The sequence below is a fragment of the Cavia porcellus genome, unplaced genomic scaffold (assembly GCF_034190915.1).
Source record: "Cavia porcellus strain 051 isolate PalLab524CR breed Dunkin Hartley unplaced genomic scaffold, mCavPor4.1 scaffold_21, whole genome shotgun sequence".
NCBI lineage: Eukaryota > Metazoa > Chordata > Mammalia > Rodentia > Caviidae > Cavia > Cavia porcellus.
In genome coordinates this window covers 38,769,194-38,790,311 of record NW_026947504.1, presented here as the reverse complement: position 1 = coordinate 38,790,311, position 21,118 = coordinate 38,769,194, and the positions used below count along the sequence as shown (strand labels likewise).

Here is a 21,118-nt window from a genome sequence, read left to right as displayed (position 1 = left end):
CTTCTGAGCTGCAGGGGAGATATTCTCCAAAATAGACTATCATAATAGCTCATAGAACATGCTTAAGTAAATGCAAAGGAATTGAAATTATCCTAAGCATATTATCAGACCATAGTGTAATGAAATTGGAAATCAACAGCAAAAGAGACTATAAAAACAATGGAACTTAAAACAACATTCTCCTCTAGAACAAATGGCAGAGTGACAAACACTTGGCCAACCTTATCAAAAACAAAAACAAAAACAAAAACAAAAACAGGAAAGAAATGAGTCATACTCATGCAATGAGGAATGAAAAGTGTGAAATCACAACAAATCCTGCAGGAATCCTGAAGATCACCTATACCTATCTGCGAACTTGTATTTTAATAAGATGGATAATGCAGAAGAAATGGACAGATTCCTAGATAAATATGAATTATTAAAGTTGATTCAAGAAGATATAAAAATCCTAAATAAACCAACATCAATCAATGAAATTGGAGAAGTAATTAAACACCTACCAATAAAGAAAAGCCCAGGCCTGACAGAATCACTGTAAAATTCTACAAAAGATATTTAGAAAAGACCTAATACCATTGCTATTCAAACTCTTTATTGAAACTGAAAGGAAGCAATATTTCCAGATTTATTACTGGTAGCAAGCACTATTCTGATACCAAAACCAGAGAAGGACCCAACTGACTAATATCTAGAACATATAAATAACTGAAAAAATAGTCAGACCCTGCAAATTGAAAGACCTAAAAATAGACATCTTAGATGAACAGACACTTCTCAGAAAAAGTACAAAAGGCAAGTAAATATGAAAAAATGTTCAGCATCATTGGTCATTTGAGAAATGCAAATTAAAACAATGATGAGATTCCATCTCACTCCAGAAAAAAAAGTTTTTATCAAGAAATCAACAAATAACAAATGCTGACAAGGCTGTGGGGAAAAAGGAGCCCTTCTTCACCGTTGGCTGGGGTGCAAGTTGATGCAAATACTGTGGAAATCAATGTGCAGATTCCTCAAAAAATAGTGAGAGGTTCCATACTCTTTCTGGATGTCTCCCTGGAAGAATTAAAGCATCTTACCTCATTGATATATGTGTACCCATGTTTACATCAGCACAGTCTGAAATAGCTAAATCTTGGAAACAACCCAAATGCCCATCAGACATAATACTTTACACATCCGACCCCAAAACTCCACCAAAAGACTTCTAAATTTAATAAATCTACTCAGCAGATAACTGTATACAAAGTCAACCCTCAAAAACCAATAGCACTCCTGCATATGTATAACAAACTCACTGAGAGAGAAATTAGGGAAACAACACCTTTCACAATAGCATCCAAAAAAGAAAAACATAAAAGAGAAATATCTAGGAATCAATCTAATAAAGGAAGTGAAAGACCTCTACACTGAAAACTATGGTACTCTGAAAAAGGAGATAGAAGAGCATATCAGAAAATGGAAAGATATCCCTTGATCGTGGATAGGAAGAAGTGAAAATGGTCATAGTTTCAAAGTTCTTATGCAGACTTAATACAATTCTGATCAAAATTCCAACACTATGTCACAGAGAATTAGAGATTCTCTAATCAGACCCCCAAAATAGTCCTAAAATGCATTTGGAAACAGAAGAGACCTAGAATAGCAAAGGTAATTCTAGGTAACAAAGGCAGGCGGGGACATTATAATCCCAGACTTGAAATTATACTACAAAACCACAGTGACAAAAACAGCATAGTAGGGAGTGGGGGTTTAGCTCACTGGCACAAGTGCCTGACTGGCAAGCATGAGGTTGTAAGTTTGATGCCCAGTATTAAAAAAAAAAGTACAATAATAAAAACAAATAAAAAACCCCAGTATAGCAGTGACAAAAACCAACCAACCAACCAACCAAACACAAAACAAAACACCCTGAAGATTAATGCAACAGTTTAGAAGATGCAGAAACAACTGTAAACATTACTTCCATTATCTTTAACAAAAAAACCAAACATGTTCACTGGAAGAAAGATCGTCTTTAATAAATGGTGCTGTAAAAACTGGCTTTTCACATGCTGAACACTAAAACTAGCTCTGTATCTTTCACCATGCACTAAACTAAAATCCAAATGGATCAAAGATCTAAATATTAAAATATTAACACTAAGTATCCTGGAAGATAGAATAGGATGAACTCTTGAAAATATTGTTGTAGGCAAAGACTTTATGAACAAATCCCTGATCACACAAGTGCTATCAGAAAGATTCAACAACAGGCATCTCATGTTATTAAAAAGCTTTTACAGCAAAAGAAATCACCAACAGAATGAAGAGACACTCCATAGTGTGGGAACAATTTTTTGCCAATTGCTCCTCAGACAAAGGACTATTAATGAGGAACACAGAAACAATCTGAAAAATCAGACCCCCAAAATTATAAAGACCCAATCCAAAAATGGGAATCTCAAATGAATGGATGAAAAAATACAAATGGCAAATAAATATACAAAAAAATGTTCAACAGGATTGGTCATTTCTAAAATGCAAATTAAAACAACACTGCGATTCCATTTCACTTCAGAAAGAACAGCTGTCTTTAAGAACTCAACCAATCACAAATGCTGGTGGGGATGTGGGGAAAAGGAACCCTTCTCCACTGTTGGTGTGAGTGTAGACACCCACTTTGGAAATCTGTATGGAAATTCCTCAAAAAACTAGGAATACAGGTTCCATTTGACCAAGGTATTCTTAATATTTTCCCAAAAGAATTAAAAGCATCGTATCATAGTGATAGATATAAGCCTGTGTTTACAGGGGCATAGTTTGTAATTGTCAAATCTTGGAAAAAGCCCAAATGTTTGTGAACTGGTGAATGGATAAAGAAGACATGTCTTTTGTATTTTTTATACAACGGTTTACTCCTCTGCCATAAAGAAGGGTAAGCTCGAGACCTTTTTAGGTAAATGGATGCACCTTGAGATCATAGTCAAGTGAAATCATGTATAGGTACAAATTCTTCATCATGAATATGATCATTACGTATACCTAAATGTACCAATAAAGTCTGATTGAAAACCGTCAAAAAAAATCTTTGAGTCTTATAAGTAAACACTATTCAGATGAATGTACCACATTTTCATCAAAGCACTTATTTACTTTGGATTGAGTCTGAAAAAGTCAATACTATGTGTGAAAGATTCAGTAGTAACATTAAAACATCCCTTAATGAGCAGAATTAATTACCATTGTTATGAGGAAGATTTAAAATAGTGATTGTGCTAAAACTCAGACCACAGTATGCCTCAATAACTAAGGTCACAATGAGGAAAGTATTTCATACCTCCTTTGCATAATCCCTGGGAACTTGATCTACAATTTGAATTATTACATTATTTAACTTTATAAAAAGAAAAATAAATTAACCAAACTGTTCTAGATAAACATACATCCTTTTTCCTGAGACAAAGGAAGCTGTACTTGTATGATAAAGTAATGATAAATGATAAAGTAATGGTCTTGGTATACTTAAGGGCAAGTAGTGAGATACTTCAGGAGACTAATTTAGGACTAAACTACATATCACTATGCATTGCCTGGTTGAAAAAATATTATGGGCCACTTAGTCATCAGTGCAACAATAGACTGGTCAAAATACTGTAAAAAATCTAGTTGTAGCTTAATTCACTTGGAAAAAGCACTATCTGTGAATATCACTTCACAGCGAAAAATGTTTCCTTTAAAGATGAGAATTAAGGGATTTGTTAGTAACTGTTAGATTTCAGGAGTTTACTAGTTTGGGGGCTCTATTTCCTGGGTTCTTGTCTATGTTTTGACTAGGTAAGTTTGCTGAATAAATACTTCAATTTTTTTGGATAAGCTGTGTATTTCCATGCCACTCGGTTAGGACATTCTGTCTCAAAAGACACAGATGTCTTTCTGAGGATTGCATTTCACAAGAATCAGAGCATCACTGCTGCTGTAAGCTAGCTGTTGGCCTGAATTCATCCTAGGTCCTTGGATCATTTTGCCTAACCTAGGCATTCAGGATCTTGCTCAGTTTGTGTGCTTGCTGAATAAAATGAAGCTGGGTGAACTAGGGTGTGACATCATTTTGGAAGAAATGTACTATTGCTAATAGTCTAACAATACTTTTTTCTAGCTTGCTAAGTCGCATTACGGGGCCAGATAAATATAGTAATGAGATTTTCCCCTGCCTTGTTTCCATGACAGTCTGGGACATTTTTAGCTCAGCTGAATTAAGTAAGGTCTATAGTAAAAGGGACATTCTAGCATGGAATTTTCCCACTCACGGATGATAGACTGTAATCACCACTCACTCAAGAAATATGAAAAACAAAACTTTAAAAATTGGTAAGTATTTTTGGACTATCTGGGCAGACAGAAAAGCAGTCTGGTTAGTCCAGATCATTCCCTGAGGAGTGGTCTGAACCCCACAGGGGCAGCAGGGTCTGCTCTAAGTGGCGAAGTGAGAAGTGACAATTAGATCCTGCCGTGGGGGACCTTCTAGTGAGAGGCAAAGAAGGGCATACACTGGAAAGCAACCCTAGTTTCCAGTGAACTCTCATCTACCCTTCCCCTTTCGGTTATAAGCACTGATGTCCTTGCGGTCAGGGATTCTGTGCTCCACTTACTTGGCTTGTGCCAACACTCCGATGACTTCTGCATACAGGTCAGCCACAATGTGCATATTGCCAGTGTTAGGACCGAGATACCTAAGCAAAGCAAAGTTGGACAAGTTAGGGATCCCTGTTTATCCGAAAAGATCTAGCTTTAAGCACCCTTCAACTTCTTCACCCTTCTAATGCCAGAAATCATTTTAGGGCTGGAGATATACCTCAGCAGCATAAGTGCCTGCCTGGCAAGTGCAAGAGCCTAAGTTCGATTCCCAATCCCCTCCCCCAAAATAAATAAATAAATAAATAAATCACCTTACCCTTCTTTGTACTTAAAGTGCTTGAAAGCCAAGTTAATAACATCATGTATTAAACTGTCTATTACAGGATGAAGTGGAATCTGAAAAAAAGGGCCAACTTTTAATTTAGAAGAGAATATTTAAAAGCAAATTAATACTCATGATCCAGCATTTATAATTCATGAACAATTTAATACACTTAGAATTTCAAGCTTTTAGATTAATAAATGTTAATAAAAGTAATAATAAATTACACACCTGTTTCAAAACTTCTATTAACACTAAAGAAAAAATAAAATCAATGGCGAGGTCTCGTCTTTCCATTAAATAATCTCGCTGCTGTTCATCACTGTAAAATTTAAAATACATTAATTAGTACTGAAATATTTTCAAAGTGGAATAATTCATTAAAACTCTAGACTTCATCCCCAGTGGATTGTAAACTTCTTTCGTTACTCGATGGATGGAGTGGGTACATGCATGCCAATGCTTTTTCTGTTATCACTGAGCAAACATTGGATTTGAAGACAAAATATTTGAGTTCAAATTTAAACTTTCTAACTATGTGAACTTGAGTAGTTACTTGGGTGTTCATGTCTCATCTTGTGAACTTTCTTTCAGTATGTAGCCTGCAATCCAGGAATTTTGTGATTTGTGAAATGTGCAGTGAACCAAAGACACACCATGGAGGGGTGTGTATTCAAAGGAGCTCATGAAAGGAGCTACACAATAAAGAACTAGTATAATCAGAGTTGGACAGCACGGAAAAGAGATCAGCACTGCTTTTATTTTTCCTTTGTCCCTCTGTCTACCCTTTCCCCATTTGAAATTTAGTGCAAGCAGGAAAGAAGCAAAAGCACACTGGAAGAAATACAAAACAAAACAGGAAAGAAGAAAGAGAAATCTTTCAAATAGCTAAGTGGCATCTTTTACACTCATTCCAAAGTCGAAGAGTAGAGGCTAAGTATGTGGTACATGCCTGTAATCCTTGCACTCTTGAGAGGCTGAGGCAGGAGAATTACAAGTTAGAGCCCGGCCTGAGGAACTTAGTGATATATTGAGGCCCTGCCTCAAAATAAAAAAGGGGTGGGGTGGAATTCAGTGAGAAGGCTTCAGGTTCAGTACTAGTAACAAAAATAAAATAAAGTCTGGGTCTAAAATAGAACTATAAAAGGCTAGAAATGCGTACCTCCACCCTATTTTCTTTGTTACCTAATGCACTGAGAACTCATTTAGAACTGACCAAAGCAAGACAAATGAAGCGAATGCCCAGTTCCTTGGCACAGAGTGGTGGATAAGAGCATTGACTTTTGGTGTAGAACAATCCTGAATTAAATTATGTCTTGTCTACTCAGCAATTTCTCTATGTACAGTATGACAGTACTAATATTACAGGTCAAATATGCCCTATCAAAAATGCTTGGGCACACAAGTGTTTTGGATTTCAGATTTTGGAACATTCATATATGCACAATGAATACCTTGGGTATGGGACCCAATCTAAACACAAAATTCATTTTCATCTCAGATCTACCTCTATATATAGCCTGAGATAACTTTATACAATATTTTCAGTACAATTATGCCAACTGTGATCTATCCCATGATGTGAGATATACAATTTTCTACTTTATAACGCATTGGCACTCCAAAATTTTTGAATTTCAGAGCATGTTAGATTTAGGATGTTCAACTTGTGCTTACATAAAATTTTGAGAAGATAGAGCATGAATATTATTTACCATGATCTCTGAAACACAAATGCTCAATACTTAATGAGAAAGAATGACAGAATTTAGACTTATCAGCAGAGATCGCTTTAAAAAAATCAAGATTATTAAAAATAAATGGTTTTATCTAGTCAAGAGAGAGTGACAAGAAAACAGTGAGATATTTAGAAAAAAATACATATATACATACATACATACCGTGACTTTTAGAGGTGTACTATACCTTAAACAAGTCAAATTAAGGCTGGTATGCAGGAGAATGGGCTAATAAGGGACACTCAGCCCTACCTTTTAGGAAGAAATATATGCATGGAGCAGGAACTCATTCATTTAGGATCATTTATGAACAGCTCTGCCAAGAAAAAAAGGGGTAGGGAAAACCCACATATCTGAAATATTTCAACACTCAGTGGAACTAGAACAAAGTGCTACTGCTATCAGGGAAACAGCTGCAAACAAAGCATGTCCACCAGTCAGCCTCTAGGTAGTTACATCACTGAAGAAGGAAACAGGAAGTCTGAAAGCCAGAGGAAGGAAAACTCTAGATAGCCAATAGCAGAGTGACGTTTTTGTCAGCTGGTGAGTTAGGGTTTTCAAAAACGGCCAGAAGATTCCAAAAAAGGTGCAGCTCTTGGCAAGAAAAAAAAATATTTTAACCTCTGAATTTACCTTATTTAGTAAGCCAAGTTATATTTTCAAATAAAATTGTACAGATACTTTTCTAATAATGAATTCAACTTTACTGGTGAGTGAAGGCCTAACAGGCAGGACCCAGAGGCATTTGACAAATTTATTTGGCAGCAAAAATGTTGATATTGTACTAATCTTAGAAATCATAATTCCCCGTCTAACCTTCCCAGCTATTTCCGGTTACTTACGCCCCTCTTCACGGCGCCTCTTTTAGCTGTGTCTTGCTTGCATCATGCTCCCAGACCCATTTTTTTTTTTTTTTTGGATTTTTTAAGGCCATTCTTTCCCATTCTCTCATTTTAAATGTTCAAACGTAACTAAAATGCTCATGAGCTGAATATCACTGTCCTAATTCTGTAGATATTTCATCTCAGCAGTCAGTCTAACAATCAGTACGTGATTTCAGAACCATTTACCTTATCTATAAAGAAACAGCCGTGCAAAGTCTAGTTTCAGTAACTAAACTCTGACAAAACAGAGGAAGTTAGGGTTAAAACTCATTCATTCAACTCACTGAAACTCCTGCAGTCCCCGTCTCTGGGGAGCTCTGTTTACTTGCCAACATGTGTGACGAGAAAAATAAAACAATCCCATTCATGTATTATAATATACTATAAACAATTTTCACAGAATGGAAATTACACTTCTAAAATCTCTTAAGTTGAAAAAATATTTGAAGAGATATTGCTAATGGGTACAGAGCTTCTTTTTGGAGTGATAAAAATGTTCTACAGCTATACTGCAGTGACTACTGTACATTCTGAAAATATACTGAAAACACTGAATTATTTGTTTTCAAATGGTGAGTGTTATGTTATATAATTTGTTTCAAAACTTTTCTCAACTAAAAAGTTACTCAGTATGAAAAAGTTATTAATTGCTCCCATAAACACAATGATGAATACACGATAAATATAAAACTGAGTTACTAATTTGGATGAAATATAATTTGGTAAAATTACGGATCTTCCATTTTAAGAGAAGACTATTTAAAATAAGTATTGGGTCTGTCAAGAAAAATGATAGGGATAAATCTCTCACTAAAAGCAATTAATGTCAGGTTTTCTGAGTAATTAATTTAGTTTACTGTCTTTAAAAGCATTCTGAGTAATTAATTTTAGTTTACTGTCCTTAAAAGCATTTAAAGAATGCCTAAGCAACCAGGATGGGAGAAAGGAGAAAAGAAGGCAGGGAAAAGAAAAGAAAAGAAAAAAAAAAAAAAATATATATATATAAACACACATATACATATACACACAAGTTGGCTAAGATAGTTATACTACTAATTTCTTTTAGTTCATTGAAGAAAATGGTTTGTGTTTATAGTTGTTTGATTGATTTTGTATGTCTATATCTTGTAATCTGAACAACTACTTTGAAGATAACAGTATGCAATAGATTAACAATTATTAATCAATTATATTGTTATGGAATTCTGCATTTTTTTTCTCTTTTAAAAAAAAAGAATCCAGGGCTGGGGATTTAGCTCAGCAGCATAAGTGCCTGCCTGGTAAACGTGAGGTCATGAGTTTGATCCCCAGTACCCTCCTCACCAAAAAAAAAGAATGCTACTCAGTTCGTTATGCAGAGAAATCTAATTGCCTTTCAAAGGACTCTAACCCTCAGCACATTAAACTTCCTTATATGCACTACCTTGCTGTATGGGGTTAATTTCAAACATCTAAGATTTACCTAAAATTTGGCTGGGGAATGACATGTATTAATTTGACCACATGAAAATCCTAAGGGGTTTAACTGCTAAAGTGCTCCTGTAGCTGCAAGTTCCTCTTTTCAAAGACACAAGAGAAGGGACCACAGAATAAACAAAATTCTCAGCTGCAAGAAGTCAGAGCCTGTGACTCCAACCTCTCCAATTTGCTGCCCTGAGTCACACTGAGCAGCGGCAGCCACAGACTCCCCAGGCCAGTGCGCTGCCTGCTGTGGTACATTGAGCACTCAAGGTTATTCCCTCCAAGACTAAAATAGTATGTCAGCACACAAGGCTTGTGATGGCCCTCGGCTTTGGTGTAGACTGGAGCGGGGAGAGCAGAGGAAACACATCAGGCAAAACAGTGACCCATGACCCTCTATGTCTGTCCACACAAATGCTGAAATACGGGTGTGTGTGATTTTCCAACTTGTCACAGCGGTAAGCTGCAAGATGCTCCAAATGTAGTTCCTTTCGCAGGGACTACAGAGTCCCCGCAGCGCCAGCCGCCTATCCCTGCACTCAGCCAGGAAGGCCGAGGTGCCACACGACTCATTTCACTTCATGTTTCTTGACAAAAACCATAAACCTTAAGGCAAGAAGTATACCTTTTTGATTTATTACTGGTTCTTGGTCTGTATTCATGTGATTCGTCCTCAATGCCATTTTGTCTCTTGTACCAGTCAAACAACGTTCGCAGAATGGAAGGTAGGCAGTATTCAGAGAGGGAGCTCATGGAGCTGATGACCTACAGGACAGATGCAGGCAATTAAAAAGGCCTCGTGGCATCACCAACTGCTGAGAAACTTCTGTTTCACAAATAACCTCAAGCAATATTCACTGCTAAATTGTCTTATTTATCGCAGTCCTGTCTTTCACAATCTTTATTAGTACACTCCCGAGAGTCCATGGCCTTGGTGCTGACAGATGTTCCCCACATAACGATAATTTTGTGGTTTAAGAAAGGTAATTACTTTGACTCCCTTTTGTTCTAAACATTAGAAGTTAACTGCATCCAGGTAATTCGTAGAACTGCAGAGAAATTATTTTCCCACACCGCCTACTTTGTACTTCTTTTGTTTGTTTGTTTTCTTGGAGGATCGTACTTTGTACTTTTAGGTCTTCTAAAACGCTTGCTGTGAATACAATATACTAATACAATTATGTTGTTTAAGTGAAATAAACAAATAATGTAATAATAAACCCAATAATGTAATAATAGTTTCTACCAATAAGCATTCATTTATTTATTTGAGATATGCACCAAATTAGACTGAAAATATTAAGTAGGAATAATTTATCTTCTATTCCATTAAAAGCAAACTTACCCCTCTTCTTTAAACTACAAATACACCTTTGATAGATTTATTATTCTATTTTCCTTATCTGCAAAGATTCTTGATATTTACTACTTATCACCCACAAAAAAGATCTTAATCTAGATCTCATACCACATGCAAAAATTAATAAAATGACTCATAAATCTAAGTACAAAATCTAAAAGCTGAATGAAACATCTGAAGAAAATATAAGGGAAAATCTTTCTGACTTTGGATTAGGGAAACATGTCACAGGTAAAAGGCAAAGTTGATAGTAAAAATCTGATATACTGAAAGTTATCAAAATTGAAAGCTTTTGCTTCTGGAAGACATCAAGATGATTAAAAATAAGCTAAAAACTGAAAGTATTTACAAAATACCCATGTATCTTGTATCCAAAACTTGGAAAATAGCAACAAGGTAAATTTAAAATACTTAACAAAAAGTATAAGCAAATTGTAATACCCAGCGCTGGTGAGCATGTTCATATACTACAGACAGATAAAAACTGGCCTAAGACATCTAAACGGTAATTAGGATATATGTATTGAGAACACAATCACAATCATCCTGAAGACTATCATTCTTAGAATTTATCTCAGAGCTGGGGATTTAGCTCAGTGAGGCAGCACCTTTCTGCTAAGTGTGAGGTCCTGAGTTCAAGTTCCAGTATCAAAAAGAAAAAAGAATTTAACTCAAGTACCCAATTAGATATAAATAAGAATGCTCATCACAGCATTATTTCTAGCATATAAACAGAAAAAAAAACCCTAAATGTCCAGCTACGTTTAAATGTCTCAATACAGTGTAGGATTTAATGAAGTTTATTTATGAAAACATTTAAAATCATATTTTAAAATGTTGACATGACAATGTTTGATAAGTTTAAAGTGAAAAAAAAAAGGAATTTAATTGGCATGATCCACATCTGGAGTAAATGTCATATAAATAATGCAGATAAAAAAAACAAGTCTACGAGGAACTTTGCCAATATACATTGAAACCAGGTTCTCAGAAAAGACAGACCACCAGAAGAAGGGGGAAACTGGGGTTTAGAAGGAATGGGGGTAGTATTTTACTTATAGCTTCATAAAGCAAGGGCAGAGATCTGAGATGAGAGCCAGGAAAGAAAATATGCAAAGGCCCAAGGCAGGAAAGTGGATGGCAGTGAAGATGTGAAGCGATTCTCTGCTGATCATAATTACAATAGTTAACAAGCTGAATGAAGGGGAGGAGTGTCTGGCATGCCAGAGTGGAAGGGCATAATGTGGGAAACGTTTGCTGTTTAGGAAATAGGGAGCTCTTACAGATTTTTGAATGGGACAACAATCCCATAAAAAGTTGTGTAGGGAGGTTTATTTCCCTAGGGGTGTGCAGAACACACGTGTTTGAATGAAGTAACTGCAAGATTCTAGGCAGGAGAGATCTCAGCCTGGGCTGGGAGGTAACAGAAAACGGGATGGATGGTTAACCCACTTCTGTAGCTACGCAGATGAGGCTTAACTTCCTTTTACAAAGCAGAAACTAAGGTGAAGGTAGCTACCGCACTATGTCAACAGGATTTTCTACCTCCACCTTTAAAAGAAGCCCTGTAAATTGAATGAAACAATTAAGGATTTCTTTCTCAGATTCAAAATCTTGATAGTTTAAATTTCTTCTCCTGTAACAATGGCTGTAGGAAATCGTAATTATCTTTGATTACAAATTTTAATTATCTTTGATTATAAGTTAATAGAAGTTCAAAACAAATAGGTTATTTCATTCAGCTTGCCCTGTGAACCTAGTCACCATTAACTAGTTTTTTAAAATTGAAAACAATCTCATCATTTAAAAAAAGCCCGCCCCTACCATCCTTATTGTACCCACAAGCCACAGTGTGTGTTCCTGCGGTTGTGAATGTAACAGTAGGAACTTTTGGAAAGAAACAGAAGCATGGTGTATGTCAAGGAGTGATTTACTAATGCTTCCTCAATCTACTCCTCTACAAGAAAGTGTATTTCCCATGTCATTGTTATCTAAAATGTTTTGATTTGGGGCTAGGGATCTGGCTAGCATGCAAGACTGCTTGGGTTCAATCTCCAGCACTGCAAAACAACTAAGCAAAAATAAAATGTTTTGAATTGGAATGAGGTTCCTTCTGCAGGGAAAAAAACAGGTAAGGATTCAGAGCCCTTAACAAGGGGTTAAAGGCATTAATTATTATATATGTAATAAAAATCCCAAAGCATTCACCATTATTATCTCAACATTTAAAAAATACTTGCATAGGTCTTAAGGAACCTAAGGACTATGACAATGAAATGGAACATGGCATTCTAGATAGAATCCTAGAACAGTAACAACAAGGAAACCAAATGAAACACGAAGGGAGAGCTTAATTAACAACGTGCTGAGGCTGGATTCTTACTTGTAATAATTGTACCATGGTAATATAAGATGCCAACAACAGGAGAATTGACAATTCTTCATACTATCTTTGTGAATTTTCTATAACTCCCAAACTGTCCTAAAATAGTTATTAAACATACTTGTGTGACATATTTACAAGCTCCATTACTCACTACAGACCCATAAAGGAGATAGAAATTTATGCCTGATTCCAAACACCTCTGGATAAAGTACACAGTGTTCAGCTACTTCAGTTAGGTGTAGCCCACATTTCCTGCAAAGAATGTCAACAGTGTTCTTCAAACCTCGGCTATAGATTATTTTAAAGTATTTTTTCTACCCATGAAAAAGTCACTGAGAAGCTCTTCTTGGTGTTAGACCTACGGGCCACGCTTTCCATGGCAAATACACTGAGAACACCTCTGAAGGGAGGAAAGGCCAGCATGAGGTGGATGTGAGTGTTTTTTCCATCTCTCCATGCCTACCCTCGGGAGCCAGGCTTTCAGGAAGGAAGGGTGGAATCTGCAAGACCTGGCCCTCAAAGCTCAGGAAGGGAGGAAGGTCTAGCCAGCTTCTTGGTTACTCAGCTCCTTCATTTACGGGAATCAGAGCCAGTGGGAGATGAATCCTAGCTCTGTGCTGCTGTGGAAAGAAGGCAGGCTGACAACAAAGATGTTCTTGTTGCATATAAATTATCCTATCCTTCCAGCACCCATGAGCTAGGTTCTGGGCCGCAGGAGGAGATGAAGTGCTCGGAATCACAGAGCCATTCTGTACTGGTGTTTTCTTTTTCAGGTGGGACAGAGGGGAATACTAAATGCACTTTGTAAGTGTCCTAAATCTTTACTTTGACATTTTACATCTAAATAGGCTAGAAGAGACTGTCTATTATGCTACGGTGAAGACACTGATTTTTCATAAGCATTTTATTATACTTGCTAAATGCAAAGAAGAAAATTCACATATAAATATCTGAATAATTACTCAGTGGAGTTATTCTGTATTTTATAGTAAAAAGGCTGACTTGGTATGAGTGGTGCACTTAAGGAATAATTTTAAAGTAACTCTATGAATGGATTAATTTTTCAAATAGGTCCAGGGGCCAAGCAACCCTGGGGATCAGGATATACACTGAGTGCTACAAATACTGATCTGTTCAAGTAACTGCAAATGTAATTTATGATTACTCAATCACACATTATGCTCTCATTATACTACTTGTGAGTGATTAATAAGCACCAAAGATAATAATTATAAAACATTAAAAATATAAAAATCTGTACATTGAATAAAATTTCCCCGAAAACTAGTAAAGTTCATTATTTATTTTAACATCTTGGTTCATTTCATAGAATGAATTGTGTCACAGCAGAATATTTAAGAAATGCTGAATGACACTATTACGTAAAATCCAAGGCCAGTTTGTTTTTACTCTTACTTGCTTCCATTTTTCATTTATAAGTTCTGAAGAAATTTTGATGGAATTTGTTAGAACCAGAGTTGAAACATTTCTTCTGTTTCCTTTTCAGGAAAATTATCATTGTGTAAGATGGTGAAAAGCTATTTTAGCCCTCTGATAAATGTATGAGTATATTTCACTATGTGTTCTCCCATCGATGGATGGCATTTTCAACATACCAGGAAACTAAGGTGCAAATATAAAATCATCAAAAAATTGTACCAATAATGAACTATTTGAGAAAGAATTGGGAAGATAATTGAATTCACAGTAGTATCAAATAAATAAATAAACTAGAGGTAACCTAAATAAGGACGTGTAAGACTTCTACAATTTAAAAACGCTGAAGAAAGAAATCAAAGATGACACTTGAAGGTGGAAAGACATTCCATGTTTCTGGACTGGCAGAATTAACAGTATTAAAATGTCTACATTATCAAAAGCAATCTACAGATTCAGTGATATTCTAATCAAAATTTGAATGACAGCACTAGAAAAAACAATCCTAAATTTCATTAGGAAACAAGATCAAGAAAAGCCAAAGCACCCTCAAGTAAAAAGAACAGGACTAGAGATAATACTCAACTTCAAATTATACTAGGAAGCCATAATAACAAAAACGGCATGGTACTGGCACAAAAGTAGACAAGAGACCAGTGGGATAGAATAGAGGACACAGAAATAAACACGTGCAACCACAGCCATCTGATTTTTGACAAAAGAGCCAAAATTTTATGTTGGAGAAGAGACAGTCTCTTTAACAAATGGTGCTGGGAAAACTGATTTTATAGAAGACTGCAACCAGACTCCTATTCCTGATCCCATATAAAAACCAGTTCAAAATGTACCCAGGAATAAGACCAGAAACTTTGAAATCATTACAAGAAAATGTAAGGAAACACTTGAAGCATAGGCACAGGCAAAGATTTCCTCAATAAGATTCTAACAGCACAGGAAATAGCAAAATATCAACAAATGGGACAACATTGAGTTAAAAAGTTTCTGTACAGGAAGAAAAACAGCTAAAAGAGGGAAGAGAGCCTAAAAAATAGGAGAAAATCTTTAGCATCTATTCTTCTGACAGGATTAACATCCAGAATACATAGGGACCTCAAAAATCTTGACACCAGGAAAATCAAATAGACCAATCAATAAATGGGCAAGTAAACTGAATAAATACTTCTCAAAAGAAGAAATATAAGTGCTCACTAAGTATACAAAAGATACCCAATGTCTTTAGCCATTAGTGAAATATAGCCTTTACCTTTCATGGCACTGAAGGGAGGATTAGATACATGTACACTCAAAAATGAAAATTCTGGCTGTTGAATAGAGTACTTGCTGAGTCTACTTCACAAACCTTTCACTTGTAAACATATATACTTTCTTGTGCATTTTCTCTGCCGTTGGAATTTAGACAACTGCTTATGTTTTCTAATGATATAACCATAAATTGAGTTAATGCAGGTTATTTCTTTGAGACCACAAGTGTTTCAGGTTTTGTACTTTTGCACCTACATAATGAGGTATCTTGGAAAGGGGGACCCAAATTTGAACATGAAATTCATGTTTCATATACACCTTACAAACATAGCCTGAAGGTAATTTTACATGACATTTTAAAATAACTTTGTGCCTTAACCCTGCTGTGGTTGCAGGTGAGTTGTTCGTTACCCCTTAACAGTATGTAAGAAAAGTCTGTACCTCTTAGATTGGCCACAGTTCTAAAGGCTTAAACAAAATTTTATGTTATGGAATATTTTGCTTGAAATTTCATATCATCACTGCAAAAATTCCAAGTTTTGGAGCATTTTGGATTTTGGGCTCACATACTCACTGGGCAACACAAATGGCTGCACACCACATACTGTTTGACTATCTAAAGTACTGCTCCAGCTTTGTCTCTTGAAACAGTCTCATGCAGTAAGTGGAAGTTACTTCGCCTTGCATAGAAAATATGATTAAATCCCCTAAGAGCCTTTAGCAGAGGTGTGGGAATTAGAACCCAGATCCTATCGTCCCAAGTGAACACTCTCACTATGCTCAGGCGATTGCACACTGAACTGCACAGGAGATAAGAATAAGCACAGTGAGCAACTCGGGCTTGGCAGCATGATAGGACGCTGGGGAGGGAGTTTTTCTAGGAGAAAGGAACACAGGAAGGCTACTGGTGGGCTGCGGGGTTTGTCCCTGTGGGTCTTATGGGGAGAGAATACCAACAGGGAACAACAGCGATGGCTGTGACCAGGAAGAGATCACATCACCAGTGCATGTGGGATTAAGAAGCGGGCTAGCGGGACGGACACTTAGGAATTCAGTGAGGACAGCACATACCCACCAGTACTGTCATTAATCCATCCGCTGGCAGGTAAGTTATTTTGGAGGGTTGTTTTTCATTTTTCAATGGGTTGATTCTTCAGCTGGATTTGCCCACCACCTACCCTTACCAGGTTCACTCTCATTAGAAGGTAGCTGTTGTTTCAGTGAAGAATCTGAATCAAATGCCTAAGCCTTACCATTTAAATAGGATGTCTTTAAAATTCAATAGAAGAGGAGCCTGGGGTAGAGCTCGGTGGTGCAGCTAGGTCCTGAGTTCGATTCCCAATACGAAAAAACAAAACAAAACTTAATAGAAGAAAACTCCTTGAAGGTAATATGGTGAGCTCACCTGCCTTTCACTCACAGGACATTTTCCACAGATCGCAAGCACAGTCATGGAATCATGACTATTCTAGCACACTGCTTTCTAGTGTTGCCAACCACAGCCTGCCACTATAACTTAGCAGTGGCAGCCATGCCTCAAACTACTCAACAGTAACCTACCAACCATGCAAATGCACTCCAAGTGTCAGTAACAGCCTGTGGCTACCATAGCCCGCTTTCTGTGGGCTCCTGCCTGCTAATCTCCAGCTCTGCAGGCTGCATGTCTCTCAATGTCCCTTCTCCAGCTGCCATGGTGGGTCACCACTTCCCTGGAAAGAGGCATCTTCCTAGGCTTCTCTCACATTTTTTGGGTCATTTGTTTATGGAGCTCACTCTCCTGATCTGAGACTCTTTCCCTACGATATTCTACTCTACTCTCTTGACTTTTGTTCATTGAATGACCACATAAATGACCATGAGCCTCAATTCTTTCTCCTAAAACATCCAACATTCTTGAAAATTCATGTGTAAAACTGATTTATACCTTCCCCTGTTTTCCTCCTCCAGCTCCAAGCATGCAATTCCTGAGCTTGACAAGCTTCTAGCACACAGAGAATAGCTGAGACCACTCAGCACAGCTCAGCACGGCTCCTCAATAGTGCAACAGTTCACCTTTCCACTCCTGCCTCTGCCACTCCCCAGCAAGCTGCTGATTTCCACCCTCAACTTCATCTTTGCCCATGAGACTCAAAACTTGGCTCATCACGTTCATCTGGATGACGGATATCACCACGTCTTGATTGCTTCCTGTGACAAACATTCATCCACCTTCCCGACACCAATAACTGCTGCCCTCTGAGTTGCTACAGAACTTGATGTATACTTCTAGTATAGCGTTTCCATTAAGAATTATTTGTGCAGATATCTGTCTTCCTGCTGGGACTGAGACCCTTGAGGTCAGGAATCCTGTGGTATTCTTATCTATCTGTGCATCTTGTACAGATTCTAGTAAGTTTCAAGCATTTGGTGTTTGATCTGAGCAGAAATAATTTCTCACAGTTTATGGTTTAAATTTACAGTCACCTTATGTTTTTCTCTCAACCAGTACTGACTGTTTTTCTATAATTTTTCTTACGCTCATCCACATTGACTGTCCAGGCCTCTGTTTTAGTTCAGGCCTCTTTAGCCTCAAATCTTTTTTCAGTGCCAGGCTTCCAAATTGCCTTACCTTTGAAGGTTTATCCATTGCTTCTTCATGAACACTGAACCTCAGGCATGAACACCAAGTTGTCACATCACCTTAATACTGGTATGTCAGGGTCAAGCTGCATCCCACTGGCCCTGAGGCCTTTTACAATCTCACCCCTTCCTGCCTATGAAGGCTGGTTTCTTTACCAGCACTCTGAGACAAAATAGGGAAAATGCATATTTTAATGCAAACCTAGAACAAACCTCTTAGGAGTCTTCTGACTCTAAGGATAGGGACCTTCCAGTGCCTTTCTCTTAAGTGACTTCTCTCCTCCATGGGGAAGATACTGCTTGCTTTGGTTTCTGATCTCACAATCATTTCACTGTTTCAGATTTATAAATGTGTCTGCTTTTGGATTTTCTTCTTAATTGGTTGTAACTTACCTCATTAATAATGAATCAAATAAAACTAATGCATTCATTATATTTCTGTATAAGTCAAGATTTTGCTTTCTTTTGAAGATTTAACAATATGTGCTTTTCCCTTATTAAACTGACTCGTTTTTCAGACTTCAAAGATAATTTATGATATCTTTCTTCTCTTTAAGGTCTCTGCACAAAATGCATAATTCGTTCTTCTAAAATTGTCTATCGTTCTCATCACTGACACCCAGGAAAATCCTACTGATTCTATTGTTTTTGGCACCTGGTAGCTTCTTCCAGGAAGCTTTTTCTCTGCATTTGACCTTAGAGTCTCAAAACATTTACTACCTGCAGACTCTGGTGGCACTTCTTTCGCATGTGGGCCCAGACTGGAGATTCGTGTAGATCTGAAGTCTCAGGAATGTAGGTCACATTCCTTGGGTCCTGGGAGTGTGCACACATGTGCACACACAGACAATTAATAAATGTTTACTAAATTTAAGAATTTTAGACCAGGACAACTTTCATTCACTTTTCTTGCTAATGTCTGACAGTTAATGTAGCTACTTCTAAGAAGCCAGTGGAAGTATACATCCTTAAAATGCCACCGGAAATCTCTTTGCTGATACGATGTCACACTAAGATGGACTACAGTTAAAACCCATTCGGGGCTGCACAGCTCCTAAAATGCTCCACACCCTTTGCCCTCCCTGCCTCTGGAGATTCCTACCAAATTCCATCCTGGCATTATTAGGTCACTCTTTAGCCTTATCATTTATCCAATTGCCAAGTGCTTTACTTACCTCTGTCACTAGACTGGGAGCCCCTCCAGGGCAGGCACCTGCTTCCTTTCTGTTTATTTCCACAAGCAGGTGCAACATTTGACGCACAGCTGCCAGTGAGCAGGGTTGGTAAGAGTGTGTCAAGTTTGTGGAAAGTAAAAAGAGGACACAAATTTCTAGCTCTCCAAAGTATAAAGCATTCACTAGTATGATTTTTTTCCCACTAACACTCAGCTTATACAACGTAATTCTATTTTATTTTTAAATTTGTTTTTCAAATTTTAAGTTTTAACATTACTTATTAATAATTATTATATGTAATGTCTTAATAAATGATGCACTTATTAATATATTAATTACACTCATCTTGCAAAATTAGTACATATACATAATACATTCTTTTTATTTTTTCCTTTCCTCCTCTCCCCCATCTCTTGTCCCTCTTTGCGTTTGTAAAAAAAACCAGTCAATTATTAAAATATAGGACTTTTCTCAGGTTTATCTTACATAGGGTTAGACTGTGATTAAGGAATATAAAACCAACAGATAAGACTATAAAGATATAAAATATAAAAAATTTAGGGAGACAGGACATATTAGCATCTAAATATATATTTGTTTTGTTGTTTTAAATTCAAACTTGAAAACTGACAGTTAAGGTGAATTTCAGTTGGAAAAAGAGATATAGAGCTGCAAGTATCCAGCAGAGATAGACAATTATTACTCAATACTAACTGTTCCCTTCTTTGTTACATTATTTTATCACTGGAAGCCAAATTTAATCAAAATTGAAATACTATGTTAGGTCCTTTAACTATTGAAAATGTCTTTCTGCAGTGTCAGCAATGTACTTCAATTTTCTGACTTGTATCAGAACATGTTTGCAGTACATAACGGTTACATCCACTACAGGGAACTGGTGCATGTACATAACACATTTCAGTTCCCTTCTTTACCTCCCTCCCTCTACACCCCTTTTATTTTTCCATCATCAGATCAATTTATCTTATAATACCTTACAAAGTTAATTATAATATATACATATTGAAAACCAGACTAATATGCCAGAGAACATATAAAACATGCAAGATAGTTATCAGCTTCGTTTTTGAAACCAAATTATAAAGGACATATGGATTTCAGTGTTGGGTGTTTTGGGCTTTAGTCTTATGATGTAGGGCAATTATTCTGAGACTCATTTCCATTGACTGTAACTCTGTATAGAGTTGATGATAATTCTGGTGGTGGCATCCCCTTCTGGAGTTGTTGGAAGGATTGAGAAATGTCAGGTGGGCTAATGCTTGAGAGGAAGCTTAACAAATTATGCAGCATCACATTATTATTTTTCTTTTTTGGGCTTCTATTTCTAGCAAGAAGAAAATGAGTCATGAGCTGGTTAAGTGAGTAAATATGTGAGTAAATATAAACATAAGTGAGTAAATATGAACATTCAGGATGAGGGAGTGAAAATAGAGGAAGCTGGACTTTATACACTCTATCATTCACACGAGTGGCATTTAAAAGGAAGAGACTGAGAAAAATATCCTCTTGACAGAAACCTGTTGACTAAGGTATTTAAAGGATGTACTCAGTACAGTGCCTCTTCATGGTAAGTACTGTTACCGCTTTCATTATTAATTGTACCTAGTCTGCAGTCAATGATATCTGTATACAACTCTCACATCTGTAGTATGTTTTTTTCTTATAGACAAACTTCTGTGGGGAGCCAGATCACAACCCTATTGTTGGGAATCCAAATAAACACTTACTTAATTAAATAATTAAATTCTTGTTTGATGCTGAAAAACCAAAAGCCTATGTGATACATTCATGGCCTTGCCAAGGGAACCACGATTCTTACAGTTTGTTGGATGAA

The 21,118-nt window shown here is 36.8% G+C and overlaps 1 protein-coding gene across 8 annotated transcripts in view; it reads right to left on the bottom strand.

The window, feature by feature from the left end:
- The window catches only part of Fry (FRY microtubule binding protein), a 418,719-nt gene that overhangs the window by 158,376 nt on the left and 239,225 nt on the right, over positions 1 to 21,118 (bottom strand). For all 8 annotated transcript variants that reach the window (XM_063232589.1, XM_063232590.1, XM_063232585.1 and 5 more), the window contains 4 exons: positions 9,649 to 9,788; positions 5,171 to 5,261; positions 4,934 to 5,013; positions 4,632 to 4,712 (listed from right to left, as the gene is read on the bottom strand). In XM_063232589.1, coding sequence (XP_063088659.1) covers positions 4,632 to 4,712; positions 4,934 to 5,013; positions 5,171 to 5,261; positions 9,649 to 9,788 — 392 coding nt within the window. The remainder of the gene's footprint in view (positions 1 to 4,631; positions 4,713 to 4,933; positions 5,014 to 5,170; positions 5,262 to 9,648; positions 9,789 to 21,118) is intronic.